The 19756-nt window shown below is 44.2% G+C and overlaps 1 protein-coding gene across 3 annotated transcripts in view; it reads right to left on the bottom strand.

The window, feature by feature from the left end:
* Nucleotides 1-3034: 3034 nt before the first annotated feature.
* SLC16A12 (solute carrier family 16 member 12) overlaps nucleotides 3035-19756 on the bottom strand; it is a 43170-nt gene continuing 26448 nt past the window's right edge. For all 3 annotated transcript variants that reach the window (XM_081189696.1, XM_081189695.1, XM_081189697.1), the window contains 6 exons: nucleotides 15645-15862; nucleotides 9982-10085; nucleotides 8322-8465; nucleotides 5938-6529; nucleotides 4878-5137; nucleotides 3035-3642 (listed from right to left, as the gene is read on the bottom strand). In XM_081189696.1, the coding sequence (XP_081045822.1) occupies nucleotides 3395-3642; nucleotides 4878-5137; nucleotides 5938-6529; nucleotides 8322-8465; nucleotides 9982-10085; nucleotides 15645-15829 (1533 nt within the window). In that variant the 5' untranslated portion in view covers nucleotides 15830-15862 and the 3' untranslated portion in view covers nucleotides 3035-3394. The remainder of the gene's footprint in view (nucleotides 3643-4877; nucleotides 5138-5937; nucleotides 6530-8321; nucleotides 8466-9981; nucleotides 10086-15644; nucleotides 15863-19756) is intronic.

The raw sequence follows: 19756 nt of genomic DNA, 5'->3' as shown, positions 1-19756 counted from the left end.
ACCCCCAACATGGGGCTCAAACTCACAACCCTGAGATCAAGAGTCTCATGTTCTGCCAACTAAGCTGAAATGCAAATTTATAAGTCTATTCTGTGGAAGAGTGTTCACTGCAGGTGTTCAAAGATTTGTAACACGGGTGCTAAAACATTGCCCCAAAGTTGTGCTGAGCTAAATGGGCTACTGTGAAAACTTACTCATTCTCTCAGGACAGAGAAATATGTCTGTACTAATGCAGCCCTGGCCAACTGGATACCCTCCAATTCCCATCCACCCCAGCCAACACAAGCTGTCAAGGCCTAGTGGGAGTTGTTACCTATAACACCTGGAGGAAGCTGTGTTGGCTACCTAGGAGGGCCTTAGGAAAGCATACTGTGAAAAGTTGTAGGGAGGAAACAATGAGCTGTATCCTTGTTGCAGCACCAGATGTCTACCTGCCAGTCCTGGCAGTACAGGACTGTGTGTCATGTGAGATTTGAACATCTTTGTGAAAGGAAGAGCAGTTGATAACTTCGCTGTGGCTGGGGCATGCATACTGCATGGACTGCAGGCACTAACTCCCCTGAGTTACTCATGAACACAATTAAATTCAGTAGAATATTTAGCCAAATGTAGCTTTGGGGAAGTGTGTTTTCAGTCTTTGATCACTGGTTTGGTTTGGAAATTTTCACACTGATTAACCTTTTGAAACTGATGAAAGCAAGCTGTTAATTTAATATTAAATTGCCTAGCTATTTATGCAACAGACTCACCAGACTCTGATTTACAGTGGAAGGATTAGCTCAGAGAGTCATCACTTTTTCACAGCTAGCAGTGGAATGTCCAAGTGACAACAGACATGTTCAAAGATCAATAGTGAGTTCCTTATATAATTGGGGTGATGACTCCCAAAGTTTCTTTCGAGAATATGTTCGCTTTACATGTTTAACGGGTGAATCCCCTCTGCAAGCAGTCAGTTTAGACTGATCTGGTCCCCATCACCAGTCCCCAAAGCCTGCTGGGTAAGGAGGGAGGGAAAAGAAAGAAAGTTGGAAGAAGAAGAGGAGGAGGAGGAAGAGACAGTCCCACCCACTTAATTCTCTGGCTCTGCACACCACCAGCATGTGTCACCTCATGAATTACCCTTGAGTGACCAAAAAAGTTTCCTCATGGTTTGCTTTAAAAGGAACCTTGAAGAGGTCTAGTAGCCATTTGTAAGATCAACCATTATTGGAATGTCTCTCCTGCATGTAGGTAATAATGTACTAGAATTCTTATTTTTGGCCAATAGAACAGGCAAGGCCCAAAACACACCAACCGTGAACAATGCAAAACCATTTGCCACCTACGTGGGAAGTTATATATATAAAACCGCTTCAGTACAGATGTGCAGATTCCAGCCATGCCATAAAACAGGTTACTTGAAGTGACCACAACTGCAGAGAGAGAGCTGCCTCACACAAACAGGTTGCACTCACATAACTGCATCATGAGCAACCAAATGTGCCTAGAAACAGAGTCACTGCAATGGTTTATAATTGTTGTGCTATGAAGCAGGAGATGTGGCTGAAACGCAGAGAAATACCTTCCATTTGTGCTGCATAATTCTGCTTAGTATATGCATTTTGTCAAGCAGTTTTCTTCTGACAGAAAGCATCTTTGTTGGGCAGGGGCTGGATTACGCTAATATATGCATTCCATGTGCACTTTTCAATCACATGTACTGTACACATTCTCGGTTGGAGAAATACAAGGCAAAAGATGCAAATTTTTAAGGAGCACTGTGTTTCGGCTCACGTATTGTTCAGGAAGTGTAAACTGTGTCTGTTCACTATCAAGATCATCTGAACCCAGAGAATGTTCATTATTAAAAAAAGGTAAAGGTAAAGGACCCCTGGACAGTTAAGTCCAGTCAAAGGCAACTATGGGATGCAGTGCTCATCTCGCTTTTAGGCTGAGGGAGCCGGCGTTTGTCCATAGACAGCTTTCTGCGTCATGTGGCCAGCATGACTAAACTGCTTCTGGTGCAATGGAACACTGTGATGGAAGCCAGAGCTCATGGAAACAGTTTAATTTCCCGCTACAACGGTACCTATTTATCTACTTGCACTGGTGTGCTTTCGAACTGCTAGGTTGGCGTGAGCTGGGACAGAGCAACAGGAGCTCACTCCATCATGGGGATTCGAACCCCCGACCTTCTGATCGGCAAGCCCAAGAGGCTCAGTGGTTTAGACCACAGTGCCACCTGCATTATTAACACCGGATGCATTCACTGAAGGAATGAAGAATTCATCTGCATCAACTTCAAATGCAAACTGAACTCATTTCTCCCCCATCTCTAGCATGCACTCATCAACAATGAACGTTCTCTGGGTTTTAACATGTGTGCAACTGAACAGAACAAGCACACAAAGAATTTCAAAGCTAAAATTAACTGCCTTTTAGGAAATCAAAAAGGCTTTAAAATATAGGAACAAACCTTAGTTAAATTTAACGAAGGCCCCTTTCATTGTATTATGCTTCCCAAACAAGAGGGCGAAGCTTACCATAGACAACTGCACTTAAGTGGCTACATCACAAGCAAGAACCCACATGGTTGGATGCATGTACTCAAGATATTCGAGTGTGTTTACTTTGCACATCAATACTGCAAAAGCGCAGTATTGCTCAGTAGAAAGCTGCCTCCATACCTGCAATGTCGGATCAACAACTTGTGATACTAGAGCCAGCTTCGCTATGAGTTTTTTCAAATGGAAATTCGTTCCTTCCATTCGTTCCCTCTAATTACTACAAATTGTTTTCAGGTGTTTTAAAGAAGAAACCTGTGAGAATCGCCAGCCTTCCAAAAGCCACATCCCAGTTGTTTATCAAATCCAGGCACATCATAAAGCAGATTTTGTGACCTTTTGAAATGAAGTTAACCACAGTATAAAGCAGCAGTTCTGCAGCTGAGTTCCTTTGCAGAAGTCAATAGGCATCTGTTGATTTTCAGAGTTAATCAAAGAACACATTTAACCTTTTTTCATCCCTGCTTATTCCAGGAAAGAGCAGCCACGTGCAAAATTAAAAGGCTTTTTACTGCGTCAACATTGTTTTACACACAGTTTTATCATCTATTTGAATGTCTAGTTTGCCTTCTTTGTGCATACAGGGCCACCCTCAACCTCCCCGGCACTGCGTTAGAAACTATCTTAACTACATCCTCAGAGAAGAACTTCCTCCTTCTCTGCTACCCTCATTAGGGCACAGGCTTTTTACCTGCTGAAAGGACAGAAAACAAAAGTCCCATTCCTTCTCTCCTTTCTTCCAGTGGGGAGGAACATCTTCAAATAGTGTAGCAAGACTTAACAAAAATCTATCTTAGCAAAAGGTTATTGGGTACGCTAAGGAGAGGGGGAGGGCCCTTTCAAGCACATTGTCATCTTTTGCTATAACTCTTTGCCTCACTGGCCAGCAGCTCCACACCTCTGGGATCTAATTCTCTAGTTACAGAATAGACAATGGCTCCATTTGTCCAGCTTGGTTGCTTGGCCCCAGGCCTCAAGGGAGTCCGTTTCGCCTTCTTGGCTAGTCTTGCGCAACACAGAAGCATCGAGCTGAATATCATGGAAAACCCACACAGCAGAAACGAGGCCATGTAGTTGCCAGTTGTGTCCACAAGCCAACCTGTAGGGAAAGATACAACATTGCCGCCATTATTATTATTATTATTATTATTATTATTATTATTATTATTATTATTATTTCAATTTATATACCACCCTTTATCAAATGATTCCAGGGCAGTGTACAATATTAAGAATGCATTAAAAGGTAAAGATAAAGAGACCCCTGACCATTAGGTCTAGTCGTAACCGACTCAGGGGTTGCGGCGCTCATCTCGCTTTATTGGCCGAGGGAGCCGGCGTACAGCTTTTGGATCATGTGGCCAGCAAGATTAAGCCACTTCTGGTGAACCAGAGCAGCGCACCCCATCATGGGGATTCGAACTGCCGACCTTCTGATCAGCAAGTCCTAGGCTCTGTGGTTTAATCCACAGCACCACCCGCGTCCCTATGCATTAGGGAGCACCTAACCCTTATGGCTGCAAAGGTCATCCTTGAAAATGTGTTGATGATACCTGGTGAAATCTTGAAAGCCAGAGGACATGCTGAGCAATATGACAGGCAGGGCTTCCATGCTCTACATTGCTAGGTGCAATGCAACTAGAAGCAGCAGAAGGTATTATCATCAACAACCTCTGTATCCCATGGTCGTCTGCATGGATGTGGGTTACCCCGCTTTGTCCTCACAATAATCCCATGAGGAGGGGTCAGGCTGAGAGCAACTGAGTCCCAGTCCCCCAGTGAGCTTCACAGCTGAGTAAGAGTTTAAACCCAGACCTGCCAGACTGTTTGGTCTGCATAGCTCACATAAGGCAAATGGTTCCAATTTCTTCGGCAGATAATTTGAGTTGCCTTGACGCAGACATTTGGTGGCAGTGGCAAACGCTACTTCTAAATAGCAGCTCAAGAGTATCCACAGGCAGCCTTTGCATTAGAGCGGTTAAGGAAAACAAGGTGTGATTTTGCACTGAAAGTTCACAGTGAGAGAATGAAGAAAAATACCCAGAAGACAATGAAGAAATCTGTTCAGATCTGTCACATATTTCTGGCCTTATAGCAACAAATACAGTATGGTGTCTGCTGTTTTTTGTTTGTTTGTTTCCTCTTAACAGGACCTCTCTAGGGTCCTCTTTCTTGCATTTGCCTTGCATACAGAAGGAATGTATTGCCCTCTGGTGTTCACTTTAGAGCAAGAGGAATCCAAGCAGCAATTGGAAAGAATAGGAAGGAGCCGGTAAAGCCATGTACTTGAGATTCATACACAACCAGGGAAGCCAATTCACATACAAAACTGACCTGCAACAGGTGGGCTGATTAGGTAGGGTATTGCATGAAGGAAGTACACCACCCCAAGGGCGGATGACAAGGAAGCTGTGCCCACCACGTCCGCGGTCACCACTGGGAGAAGCGTGATGTAGGCTCCATCGAAATACCCGAAGGTGAAGGAGAAAGGCACAAGGAGCGGAAAGCTCTGGAGCACCGGAAGGAAAAGGCAGCACAGGCCATCCATCCCCACCGCAAAGAAGTAGCAAACATAACGATACTTCTTCAAACACCTGCAAGGCAGTAGGCAAGAGAGTCAGTTGCAATGAAGTAATATTCATTTCATCTGATATCTGTGATCTTCACTGTAGCTGGGGTCGGTCTATCTATCTATCTATCTATCTATCTATCTATCTATCTATCTATCGGCAACTCCATGGGCTGATCCTCATGTTTTCTGCCTGGACATGCTCTGTTGCATTTGTTGGATTTTTGTCTCCTTTGGTTATGGACTCTAGCCTGTAATAAAAGGGTAAAGGACCCCTGGACAGTTAAGTCCAGTCAAAGGCGACTATGGGGTTGTGGCACTCATCTCACTTTCAGGCCAAGGGAGCCGGCATTTGTCCACAGACAGTTTTCCAGGTCATGTGGCCAGCAGGACTAAACCGCTACTGGCACACAGAGGACTGTGACGAGTGCCAGAGGACACTGAAACCTTCCTGCTGCACCAGTACCTATTTATCTACTTGCACTAGCATGCTTTCAAACTGCTAGGTTGGCAGGAGCTGGGACAGAGCAACGAGAGCTCACCTCATTGTGGGGATTCGAACCGCCAACCTTCCAATCAGCAAGCCCAAGAGCCTCAGTGGTTTAGACCACAGCGCCACCCTTGTCCCAACTAGCCTGTAATATTTAGCAGGGACACGCAGTCCGAGATGTACTGAATAAAATGGATACCACAATAAAATTGTTAATGCTGAAGGGGGAAGGAAAGATGCACTCTTCTTAACGTGGAAAATAATCCGTGGGGCGTGCAATGGTGCTCGTTATTCCACATCACCTAGCTTTCTATGTCATCGCTCTTGGCCATTACCGTCTATCTGTCAGCCATCCAAAAGTGATGTTGCCGATGATGTCAACGACCCCAAGGATGGACATGAGGAAGGCCGCCTGCTGATGACTCATCCCGACCCTTAAGGCATAAGGCACCAGGTAAACGAAGAGGGGGCTGCAGCCGTAAGCCATGAACAAGATGGACACCGCGAGCACCACAAAGTCCGGCATCAGCAGAAAGTGGTACTCCTGCCACGAGCATTGGCACAGGTATTTGTGGGACCAGACTTTGATCAGAGGGGAGCAGACCGACCACTGCGTCAAGTCCTGCTTCTGTGCTTCCGGCCCAAACTCCTGCTCCGGGAAGTCGGGCACGCTCTTGCGGTCCTCTTTGCCCGCAACCGGTCTCATCAAGGCACCGCAGACGCAGAGGTTTAAAACGAAACCTCCCAGGATGAGCAAGGCTCCCCGCCAGGAAAACTGTTCAATTAGGAGCTGGACCACCGGGGCCAGGATGAAGGTGCCAATGCCGCTGCCCGACATGGCCATCCCATAAGCCAGGGCTTTCCTCTTGTTGAAATAGTTGCCCACCATGGCTATGGCTGGTGAATAAGAAAGTGCAAATCCCAGGCCTGGAAGAAGAAGATCACAAACACAAGCAAAACACGATTTGTTAGCAATGCAGATGCCATCACTGTTTCTCTTCTCTGTTAACCATTCAAAAGGCCAATGAGATCAGCATAAAGGAAATAGCCCTCCTTCCATAGTTTGCTCTCAGATTTTTGCTATGTTCAAAAGGCACACTGAACTGAGGGCTCGCCATCATATCTTGCAGCAGTGAGTTCCATAGATGGTTCTCATAGTAATTGTCATTCAGGAAGCTGCCAAGGCATGAAGGAAATCTGCCAGTACAAAGTGCTGGTTATTTTGGGGAAATAGCTGAGCTGAAGGCTGATACTGAAGCACTCGGACAATATGTGCAATAATAGGGACCTTTTTTTTCTTAGCAAACAAGCTATTGGCAGCATTTGAGTACAGCATTTCTACAAAATTGTTATTAAACTGCAGGGGTCTGTGCACTAAGCTCCCATCACCGTGGCTATAATGCGAGTTTTAACAAGTCAGCAATTTCTGTGTAAACATTTCCATTCCTCATTTTTGAAGAAAACGAACTAGCAGAACATTGCAGGTTATTTCACACACACACACACACACACACACACGGCTGAATTCGCTGGGGATGATCCCAAGCAATGTAACCAGCTGAAAATGCTGGTTTCACATTTAATTTTAGTGAATTAACCATAGAAGGTTAACTGGTGTGCTTACTTCACACTGTCACAATGTGTGGCCTTTAACTGGGGGGTCATGTAATCACTTGAAATCTGATGAACTTTCAGAATCCAGAGTTTGAGAATTTTCAGCTGCAGACTTGAGAATCTTAGTGGGAAATTTGACCAGAACTTCAAAAGGTGTCATTGGTGAGCCTCACATTGCAACACCAACATTTGAACAGCCATAGGCACACAATTATGGCATTCCACCAAAACAACAAACCTGCATTTCTGAATTTCAAAATTAAGATCCCATTGTGATTTTCAACATTTGAATTTGCAATCTGAGAATCCAAGTCAGAATTATTATTATTTTTCAAAAGTAACCTTGGCTTTGTTCTGATTGTTTCCTTCATATTCCTGATTTTGTTGACCAGGTTCCCTCCTTTTCCCCTCTCCACATCTCACCATAGTTATGGTTCTCACTGTATGGCTTTGTTCAAGTCACTGTCTCCTTACCTAAGTTCCCACTCTGTAAAATGGAATTATGGTGTCCTAATTCAAATATGTAGTTGGGAAACTGACAGCTGGTCATACGTAAAAGCATAAGATATTCTGATCCATTAACAGATATGTCCAATAATGGAGGAGGAGGGGAGAATTTCCACACACACCCCACACCCCATCTCCCCTCCTCTCTGCAGCCTTCAGTGTTCCTCCACAAATATGCTCTGAGGGGTCCCTCAACCCTCCAGGACAGATTTTCAGGGACTACCAGGGCCTGCAGGTGGAGAGAGAATCAGCCAACATCATCTCCTCTTGTCCTCCATTAGTGGATGCCTCTGGTGAAGCAACAGCACTAGGACGACCAGCTGGATTTTGGGCAGACACACACAACACACAAACAAGTCAAATTAGTCTCCTGAGCAACATGCATGGAGCTCTGCTGCAAGGTTGCAGTTCTCTAGATGCCTATCTGGGGTTAAGTCTCAATGAATTAAGCAGCAGAGCCTATTTCCCAGAAAAATGCACAGAACTGGGCTCTCAGAGGAGGTTCCTGAAGCATGGAGAATAATAGTACTGTATTGATGCTACAATAATAACAGCAATAGTAATAGTAGTAGTAGTAGTAGTAGTAATAGTATGATACCTGTAAGAATTCCTAAGGAAAGGTAAAGATGCTCTAGGCTTGTGGCAAAGGAGCTCAGGATAAGTCCAGCAGATGCAAGAAGTCCTCCCAGAATGATGCCCACTTGGCAGGAGAGGTGATTGCTGATGAAACTCCCCAGTGGAGCTTAAAATGAAAATGAAGGCAGTCAGTGGGGTGCATCTCCATTTGAACACACGTACTTTCACATGGACCAGCATGCACATTGGGGATAGATTTCTGTGTACTAAAAAGGGTTACACACATATCTGTGATGCTCTGAAATCAAACAGAGAGAAAGGACGCCATGGGTTGTGCACCCTACTCTCCATAAAGCTTTCAACCATGGCTGTTTCCCCTCAAAAAAAAAAATCAAGAACGGTGGGGAGGGGGATAAAAGAAAATATTGGCATCCACTCTAGAGCCCAGTGATTTGTACATTTAAATTAATAACACACTCCCTAAGTTATGTTGAAATGTTATCCTCCGATGAGGAAAAAATAGGTTCTATGCCCCATAATGACTCTGTGCATCTCATAAATGAAATGTGGGTAGAGATTATCTCATAAGGGAATTCTCAGTGAGTGATGGCTTGCAGATGGGGAAGCAATAGACATACGGGTCAAAGGAGCCCATGTCATCCCCTTCCCAGGTGACACTTGACAATAGATGTGAGTTGGGATGAGTAGATTGGCCTGTTTCTACTCTGTCTCAGTTCTAAACATACCCATTCATAAATCTGTTCTGTCTTTTTCCCATGCTGGTCTGTGAATTTTTTTAAACGTACGGAAGTTCACACTGGGTGGCGTTCGACTAAATGTTATTCAGAGTAGGCTCACTGAAGTGAATGGGCTTAACTCATTTCAGTAGGTCTGCTCTGAATAAAACTTAAGTCAAATACCACTGTTTTTTAAAAGGTCTTTCATGGAAAGAAGTGCCAATTCCCTTCTGCTTGCGCAAATATGGCTTCGGAGGCCAGGAAGTGAATTGTACCCTGTGAGTTTTGCATTTCAGTTTGTGTAATTACAGTCACACCTCGTCTTACATTTGCTTCAAGTTGCGGCTTTTCAGGTTACAAACGCAGCCAACCTGGAAGTGTTTACTTCTGGGTTCGCCGCACACACAGAAGCAATCTGTGCGCTTCATGCATGTGCAGAAGCGCTCTATTGCGCTTTGCGCACGCACAGTAGCGGCACTCTACTTAGGACCTTTTGGGATGCGAATGGCACCCTGAAACAGATCACATTCGTAAGTAGAGGTACCACTGTAGTCCAAAACAAAGTGATGGGAGTGCATCCTAAAAGTTTCTCCAATCAGTACATGCCTTAAACTTTGATTCCCTGATTACTAAAATGCATATCGTGTATTTTAAACCATAACAGGAAAGCAGTGCAGTATAAATGAAATGAAACAACTGGAAACCAGAGAGATTATGTGGAATTGCTTGTTCTGATCATCAGGCAGGTCTAAACCAGAAACTCTGCTCATTTAGTTCTGGTTTTTTTATGACTATGTATCAAACCGTTACTAAAAGGAGACGTGCAGCACAATCTTATGCATATTTGCCCAGAAGGAAGTCCTACTGAACTGAATGAGACTTATAGGCATAGGACTGCAGCCTAAAAGTACTTCACCCATACACACAATTGATCCAAATACTCACCACAAAACATTGTAGCACAGTCTACTATGGAATGGATCCAAGCTGTCCGGGCATAATCTTGAGCAAAGTAAGTCTGGAACTCCACAAAAAAAATTGAGATGCACCTGGAAAACACACACACACATTTAATTCAACATGTTAAGCTACTGCAGTTAAAGAATAAATGGAAACTAACTTAAGATGTATGGTGGATTCCAAGTGAAAGGCAGAGAGTTGATTCAACATGGTTCCTTGTGCTTTTTGAGCTAGGGATGTCAAAGCAAGGGAAAGGGGCGTGGAAATTGCCATAATTCATGTGTTCACCCGAGGGCAGGAATGGAAATAATAGAAACAAATATGAGCACTATTAGCTATCTATATCTATCATCTATCTATCTATCTATCTATCTATCTATCTATCTATCTATCTATCTATCATCTATCTATCTATCATTTATCTATCATTTATCTAAAGTTAAGTAACATTCATGGACCTTTAGCCAACAGAATACTCCGCACTGCTCAACCAAAAAACCCCAAATTGAGGCACAGAGGGATTGTGTGTGTGTGTGTGTGTGTGTTTTATTAAATTTCCTGTTTTATAATTTCAGATAAACATTTTACATACTTAAGATATCACCCACTTCCCTTCTTCTCTTTTCATGGTTCATTTTACATATCTTATATCCCTGCATATTTTACAAAAACTATACCAGTCGGTTTTCCATTATTACATCCATCAAAACTTATTTACACCATTGGATTTATCTTAATACTGCCAGCATTTTCACATGTACACAATTATTTTCCATATATTCAATAAACCTTTTCCACTCTTCTTTAAACGTATGTTCTTCTTGTTCTCTTATTCTATCTGTTAAGTCTGCAAGCTGTGCATATCCTGTCAACTTAAATTGTCAATTTTCTTTGGTTGGGACCTTGCTCATTTTCCATTTTTGGGCTAACAAAGCATGGGCCGCAGTTGGTGCATACATAAACCACCTTTTCTTACACGTAGGAATTTCAGTCTGAATTATCCCCAACAGAAAGGACTCTGGGGTTTTTTTTTGGGGGGGGGAGTAATTTGTTATTTCAGGGAGACTTATTTTTAATAGAGTAAGAAGAGCCCTGCTGGATCAGGTCCATGGCCCATCTACTCCAGCACCCTGTTCTCACAGAGGCCAGCCAGTTGCATCTGAGAAACCCACCAGCAGAACTTGAGCCCGACAAGACTCTCCTCACTTGTGTTTCCCAGCAACTGGCACTCAGAGGCCTGCTGCGTCCGACTGTGGAGGCAGAATATGGTCCTCGTGGCCAATGGACATTGACTATTTAGCCATGGATTTTACCCTGTTGTGAGGGTTACTGGGCCCCTTCTTTCAAATAAGCCCTCTGATGGCAAAGAGAAATGAGAAAGATGGCTTCTGTAAGAAACAGGAGGATGACGGTGGCTGATCGTCTTTTGTGTAGTCTCAGACTAAAGCTCCTATCTCAGGTATGCACAGAGCAGGTGCATTGTTCTGAACAACTCAGATCTACTGAGTGGTGTTCTTATGAAGGAATACAAAATGGAGCTTGAAGCTTATAATGTTTATGTCCGATTATTGTGATCTATACATCAGTTTTCACTGTTCTGTGCAAGACACACACTCACCCAAGAGGTGTGGATTAAAAAGGCTTTTCTCCGTTTTAGATAAGACATTCCCCTTGCTTCACACAAGATAAACAAGCTTCCTCCTGAGAAAACTGCAAACATGACAGAAAACTGCCCTTCCGAGGGGCCCGTGTGTTCACAACTGATGATTAATGGCAGTGTTTGTTTCAAGCTCATCATGATACAGCATTAACTGAAACACGTTCACCTCTGAAAAACAACTCAGAGCTGTCTTTCCGTGCCATCTGATTTGGCTGGAACACCGAGGCCCATTTTAATGTGCTCCCCAGTTATGTCATCTGTCGCACTTGGTCTAGCTGCAGGATATTCCTCCTGGTCCACGCTCTGAGGCGTCAGTCTCTTTCCTCTAGACAAGTTAGCAGACACAGCCTGCAGTGCTAAATATTTGGCTGGACGTTTCTGCCCTCCTTGGGTTGGTGGGAACAAAATTCCATGTATAATTCTATTTCTTAAAGTTTTATCACCAGGAAGAAAATGGAACTGAAGCCACATTTGCAAACCAACAGAGACAGGCTTGCCTATATCTCCTCCACACCTCGGGGCCAAATGCATTTTAATTTGTGCAATGCACTCTTGAACAGTCCTTGCACAGTTTATGAAAAGCAGCTCTGAATCAGTGTTGTAGTTTGCATGATATGTGTTATGTGGTTGAAGAGCAACACCTGGAGGAATAATTTTGTCTCCATACTCCAATGTGTATTATGCAAACGCTGAACGCTGGCCAATTTTTTCTTCTTCTATTTTCTATTTTGAAGGTAGGCAGTATCAGATATTTTCTGAATATCTAAGATGCTTGAAGAGTATATATAGAGAAGGGGCCTTCTTGGGTCACTCACCCGTCTCATTGAGGGTAGTTGTGGAAAGGGATTGCACAACCAATGTCTGAGACATGAGTCATGTCAGGCAAGTCCTCAAAAAACAGGGCAGAACCAAGAAACCTGCCGTCTCTCTCTGTCTCTCACGTTGCCCACCGAGACAAAACAGCACGCAGCCCATCAGGCATGTGCAGCAGTCCCATTGGATAGGGGTCTTTTTTATTGAACAAAGATAATTATTAAACAAACTTAATAATTACTTTTTGAAGAAGTGTAAATCATATTACAAAGCGTCTTGGTAGCGACTCTGACAAGGGGGCAGTGCTAACAAGAGGTTGTCCTCACCTTGGTTCTTTTATTTGCCATCCTCTTGCATAATTTTCAGAAAGGTTGTGAACTGAGGCCAGTCCTATCACTAAGCAGAGTAAGCCTCAGACAGCAAGATTAGGATGTGATGAAAAAGCAGCGAGTTGTATCAGCCGCTTAATCTGTTATTGTATAGAAAAGACCCTTGTGGCCTCGGGTGCTAAGACTAATTTTAGTTACTTAAAGTACAGTGGTGCCTCGCAAGACGAAAAGAATCCGTTCCGCAAGTCTCTTCGTCTTGCGGTTTTTTCCGTCTTGCGAAGCAAGCCCATTAGCAGATTAGCGGCTTAGCGGCTTAGCGGATCAGCTGTTAAGCGGCTTAGCGGATCAGCTGATAAGCGGCTTAGCGGCTTAGCGGATCAGCTGTTAAGTGGCTTAGCGGCTTAGGATCATCTGATAAGCGGTTTAGCGGCTTGGGAAAAAGGGGGGGAACCCCGCAGGAACTCGCAAGACATTTTTTGCTGTTGTTGATTCTGCTTAGCTGAATAAAGTACTACTGGGTCACTGCCACCAGAGCTATACGTGGAACCCCCCTCGCAAGACATTTTTGTCTTGCGAAGCAAGCCCATAGGAAATTCGTTTTGCGAAGCACCTCCAAAACGGAAAACCCTTTCGTCTAGCGGGTTTTCCGTCTTGCGAGGCATTCGTCTTGCGGGGCACCACTGTACTGTTATCGGCCACCCCAACCTCTGCTGAGCAGTGCAAGATACAAGGGGTCTTGGCACCCAACCAGGGCTTATGTTTCTTTTGGGCACAATGGAGGCTGTAGGGTCTTTATGAAATATGGTTTGTTATTTACACCTGAGTCTGGATGGAGAGAGGGTTCTGAGCATCACATCTCAAGAGGGACTTGCTTGCTACAGCGGCACAGCACTGGATTTAAAGGCAACCAAAACACCATTCCTGTGTCTCCTCCATACAGCTTGTCCGTCCCTTGGCCCACATGGCCTCTAGCCCCACTCTTTTTCTTCCCCAAAACCCTTGCTAAAAATGCAAGCCAAGTTTTGTTTTTAAAAAAGGACATTTTCCCCTGTGGTGACATCACGCCCACTGTTACCCTGGCAACCTCATTTGTTCAGCCTCAAGAATCTGATTGGTCATCAGCACCTTTGTATTCCTTAACGAGTCCCCACTCCAGGCTATGCCCAGGTCTGGAAAAGGAGCTTATTCTGCAGTTTTACTAAATCCAATGCCAAAAACAGTACTTTTAGGTTGCCTTGTAAAGGTCAAACACCACCACCACCGCAAAGGCAGATTACAAAAGAAAATGCAATGCAGTACAATTGCAATTAAAACCTCACATATATTAATAAAAGCAAGAAATGCATACATAAATTATCCAAGCAAAACTGCTACAGGAAAATAATCTCAGAAGGAAACAAAGGCAGGTATCCAGGGCTCTCCTGGATATGTGTGACCATGGGGTTTGAGGAATCCCAGCAGGAAATGTCTTCTAGAAATGTGAGGCCTCTGTGGCCTCCCTCTTGTGCTCTCCACCCTCTCAGTGGCAGGCATGTGAGGGCCTCCGTTGCAGATCTTAACATATGGACAGGCTGCAAAGGCAGTCCTCGAAGTAACTCAGATCCGAAACATTTAAGGCTCCAAAGCTGTGGTGCCTAACCCTGACTCCCAATGGTTTGATCTGCTCCCTGCCCTCCACAAATTCTTCTGTCCTGCTCAAAGCAGATTCCCAGGAGCCCACCAATTTTGAAGGTGGCAGCAAAATGAAAAAAAAGTTGGCAGAGAAGCTTCAGCCCCGTGCCCTGATGGGGATGCAAACTGCTCCCTGTTAAATAAATGCAACCACCTCATTTTGAACTGGTCTTAGCAATGCACTGGCAATCAGCACAAGTGCCTCGTGAACCAATTGTCAGGCTCCTAACAGGACACAGCCAGCTGCATTCTGTACCAATTGAAGTCATCTGGTTGGCCATACCAAGAAGAGAACATTGAGAACTGGCCTGATCCAGCAGGGATCTTCTTATGTTCTTGGCAGTCTTCAAAGACAGTCCTATGTGAAGCATGTTGCAGAAATCCAGCCCACATATCACTAACACTTGGATAACTGAGGCAAGGTCAGTTGGCATACCAGTCTAAATTGGTTAAAAAAACACACTCCTGGCTGCTATCACCACTCGAGCTTCCCCAGTTGGCATGGAGAACTCCAGAATTCCACTCTTTGTCCTCCAGGGGAAGTACATGTCCAAACAGCACTGGTTGCAAGCCTCCATCCACTCACTTTATCTGGATGGAACCCATCTTGTCTGGATTCAGTATCAGCTTGATGGCCCTCATCCACTCTATGGGTTGACTAACTCAAAGCCAACAAGTTCAGTAGGTGTACTCAAGAGTATGACACAGCCGGCTACAACCCTACATGTCTTTGCGGCTCTGCAGAGGTAGGTACCATCATGCATCAAGTGAGACTGGTGAGGATGCAGAGGGATGTCACATCCATAGTTCAATGCACTCCTCTCAGGTGATCCACCCGGGTTTTTCTCAATGTCTGTGACACACTTTTAATGCTGCCTTAGCAAAGCAATCCTGCTGTTATTAGACTTAGAATCAGAGAGTTGGGAGGGACCTTGAGGATCATCTAGTCCAATCTCACGCAATGCAGGACTATGACCTTGGTTTTATCAGCACCATGCTCTAACCAGCTGAGCTATCCAGTGGACTGCTATAATCATTCTGCAGATAACACGGCTAAGAAGTGTCCAGATAAATTAATTAACGTCCTCCATTCCTGGACCATTTCCCACCGCTTTCAAGCAGGGGATAACAACAACAAAAGCTGGGTGAAGAATCACACCCATAAACGCCCTTACCTTGTTACAGCTCTCGTGCAGATAGTAACAAGGAAGCAGCCGATCACAATCATCCACCCCCAGCCACCATCAGGGGGGGAGGCACTTAAACCTTTCCTTGGTGCAGCCATGGCTGGGATAGGGAGTCTTCCTTTCTGTCCAGAGTCACTCTGCAAGACCTGCCAGTTGACAGGCAAGGCATGCATGGAATGTTACCTGGCACATGGGTTATTTGACATCTGAAACAAGAAAACAAAAAAGAAACAATAGGGAACAGATCAAAGCGAACCACACATGGCTCTGTCAAAGGCCACTATCAAATAGTTCAATGGAGAGGCAAGCTTTATTGTTTAAACTTAAGCTTTTTATTTTTAACTCCCAACAACCGTAGGAGTAAATTCTATGCATTGTTGGCAGCAGCTGACTATGGGCCATATTCGCCACTTTAATCCAGAGTCACTCCATTGATCTCACTTCATGTTCTGCCTCACCCATAACAGATGGAATCTCTGTATCTGACAGAAAATCTATCATCAGAATACTTTTAAATCATAGCACGTTAACATTCAAAATGCATTTGAATGGACTGAATCCTGAACTGTGATGTCCTGTTGTTTTACTTCGATACTTGGGAGCTGGTGAGGTGAGGTGGCTTAGAGTCCAGTCCACAAACCAATATTTACTCAGATGTTCCATTAACATCACTAATTCCTAAGTAACCATGCACAGGATCACAGCATTAGATGTATGATAGAACATTGTGTTCATGTAAGAAGGAGGAGGAGGAGGAGGCCTCACAGGCTAATCTTCCAGAAGTGCAGAGTAATGACTCTTAAAAGGTATGCATGCAACTTTCATGGCAGAGACAACAGCATTTTGCCCCAGTGGTGGGGGGGGGGGGAAGCAGTTAACGTCTTTCTAAAGTTGGGAAGGGTAGAATGTCAAAGGCATAACTAACATCAAGCAGCCCAACTGTCAAAAGTGCCTTTGAAGTTCATCTCCCTTATAGCTTTGCGTGAATGAGGAACTGTATCGGCAAGCTGGAATTTAAAGCCAGACCAAAGATGGGCACCACTAAATCCCAAAGACAGCCAGCCAGTTTCAAATGCAGTCTCTGCAGAATATGCTTCCTTTTCCTAGACCCATTCCCTATTTGTTAGTTTTAAAAGCTTTTATACTGTATACAGTACTTTTTAGGTTAAGTTGCCCCTCAGAGGAGTTTTACAACCATGTTCAAATATAAATCCATCAAATTCAAAGGAGAAGCCAGTAAAAGAAATAAAATATCCAGTTTGGTTCCAGTCATATGCAAGCCAGCGTACCAACAGAATAACCCAGGTATCTCTAAAGAATGTGATGTTGTTCATAGTTTTATTCAAATGGGTATATCGTGGTTTTATTATTGTTGGGATTAATTGTGCTGTAAATCACCATTAGGTGAATAGTGGTAGGCAAATTTACCAAACGAAAGTGAATAAAACACCTTATACCTTCATCTAAAAACCCACACAACCTCTTTCATTGGACCTGTCAGTTGCCTGTCTGTACTCCTGTCAGGGCCCAATTTTAGAGTCTTATTGGACAGGGGTAGGAAGCTGTGCTGAAAGGATTCCCATTCTCAGAATTCTCAGTTCCCAAAATCCTCTGGGGAAAACCTTAACAATTAAATGGATATAAAATCCGCCTCATAGATATGAATGGATTTTCTAACTGTGGTGTTGTATAGTGCTCAGAATTCTCTGGAGAAAGTCTTAACAATTACACTGACAGGAAAAACCTCCTCATATTTATGAACCGTTATTAGTCCATAGTATGGATATGCCCCCTTGTTCATCCGAGAACAGGGGAAATGGCTTCCAGGTCAGAGAACCTAAATTATCTGGAGAAACCCTGGAGCTAAGACACTACCACACTTTCCACTACCTTACTCAAGCAAAAGCACTTCATTTGGAACCTCAACATTAACATTCTGTTGCTCTGTTGAAAAGGATGTTTCTTCCCCTGCTGAATGAAGAATTCTTTTTTAAAAATAATAATAATAAAACAAATAAGCAAAGCTGTCTGGTATGTGATATAGTTTTCCTTGGAGGGAGACCTAAAATAGCCCAGCTGCAGCCTAATCCTTTAGTGGTTGAACACACAATATTCCTGCTGACAAGAATCACAGTCCCTTGAAACCTTATCCAATGCCATTTCTAGGAGGGAACTGAGTCCATTTCAAGATAAACAACGATAAGCAGCTTGGAAGAAGCTTTTAGTTCCATTTCAGCTTTATTAGCACTGATCTTGAGGCCAACTCTAATGTTATGGCCCCACATCATAACTACCAATAAAGTACCAGGAATGTGCCCAGGACTCGCATTTGTAATAGATTGCGCAATGGTCCCTACCTTGACAGAACTCTGGTGTGGTGCCAGCTAAGCCAGGATTTTGGGGCAGAGGGCCAAGGTCCCATTCAGTGGAATGAGCTGTTCATAACAGGCAGCAGTTCTGCACATTTCCCTATACCTCTATATCTGTCCTGGGTAGAAGAGTATTCATGTCTTCTATCCAGTTGTCAAGGGTCTCCGTTCTTTATTTTTAAAACTGTGATCCTTAAAGCTGTCTCGTATCCGCTGCTGTGCATCAAGTGTCCTGCTTGAACATACACACCAACTCCAAGCAGGATGTGGCTCTCAGATCATTAGGAGATCTGGCAGGAAAGTGCTTCCTAAGAATCTCAGCATTTTGCATATTAACTTTTATGCACAACTTGTTTTCATAGAATCATAGAATCATAGAATCATAGAATCATAGAGTTGGAAGAGACCACAAGGGCCATCGAGTCCAACCCCCTGCCAAGCAGGAAACACCATCAGAGCACTCCTGACATATGGTTGTCAAGCCTCTGCTTAAAGACCTCCAAAGAAGGAGACTCCACCACACTCCTTGGCAGCAAATTCCACTGTCAAACAGCTCTTACTGTCAGGAAGTTCTTCCTAATGTTTAGGTGGAATCTTCTTTCTTGTAGTTTGGCTCCATTGCTCCGTGTCCGCTTCTCTGGAGCAGCAGAAAACAACCTTTCTCCCTCCTCTATGTGACATCCTTTTATATATTTGAACATGGCTATCATATCACCCCTTAACCTCCTCTTCTCCAGGCTAAACATGCCCAGCTCCCTTAGCCGTTCCTCATAAGGCATTGTTTCCAGGCCTTTGACCATTTTGGTTGCCCTCCTCTGGACACGTTCCAGTTTGTCAGTGTCCTTCTTGAATTGTGGTGCCCAGAACTGGACACAGTACTCCAGGTGAGGTCTGACCAGAGCAGAATACAGTGGCACTATTACTTCCCTTGATCTAGATGCTATACTCCTATTGATGAGGCCCAGAATTGCATTGGCTTTTTTAGCTGCCGCGTCACACTGTTGGCTCATGTCAAGTTTGTGGTCAACCAAGACTCCTAGATCCTTTTCACATGTACTGCTCTCAAGCCAGGTGTCCCCCATCTTGTATTTGTGCCTCTCATTTTTTTTTTTAAACATTTACATTCCATTTCCCCCAAACATTTCTATAAAAGCTGCTCCTTTATAGCCGTGCACATGACTTACATGCAACCACACCAAAAGTGGAAGAGAGGTTCAGAAGAAGGGTGGTGGGATGAAAAGGAGGGCAGGACTCCTGGCACCTTTAACAGCTGTAGAAAAGCAGGATTGCAGCAGGTATAGCAGCCCTGCTCCCCCTTCCATCTGACCACTCTACTCAAACTGTTTTAAGTGCCAAGCAAAAAATCAGTCTGCTTCCAGAAAGAGGTATATTATGTATCGGTGCCCCACATGCATCCAAGATTATTTCCAGTGTCCTTATGACATAGGTAAAGGTAAAGGGACCCCTGACCATTAGGTCCAGTCGTGACCGACTCTGGGGTTGTGGTGCTCATCTCGCTTTATTGGCTGAGGGAGCCGGCGTACAGCTTCTGGGTCATGTGGCCAGCATGACTAAGCCGCTTCTGACGAACCAGAGCAGCGCACGGAAACGCCGTTTACCTTCCCGCTGGAGCGGTACCTATTTATCTACTTGCACTTTGACATGCTTTCAAACTGCTAGGTTGGCAGGAGCAGGGACCAAGCATCGGGAGCTCACCCCGTCACAGGGATT

The sequence above is a fragment of the Podarcis bocagei genome, assembly GCF_964188305.1.
Source record: "Podarcis bocagei genome assembly, chromosome: 4".
NCBI lineage: Eukaryota > Metazoa > Chordata > Lepidosauria > Squamata > Lacertidae > Podarcis > Podarcis bocagei.
The sequence above is the reverse complement of the archived record's forward strand: the minus strand, read 5'-3'. Positions and strand labels throughout refer to the sequence as shown.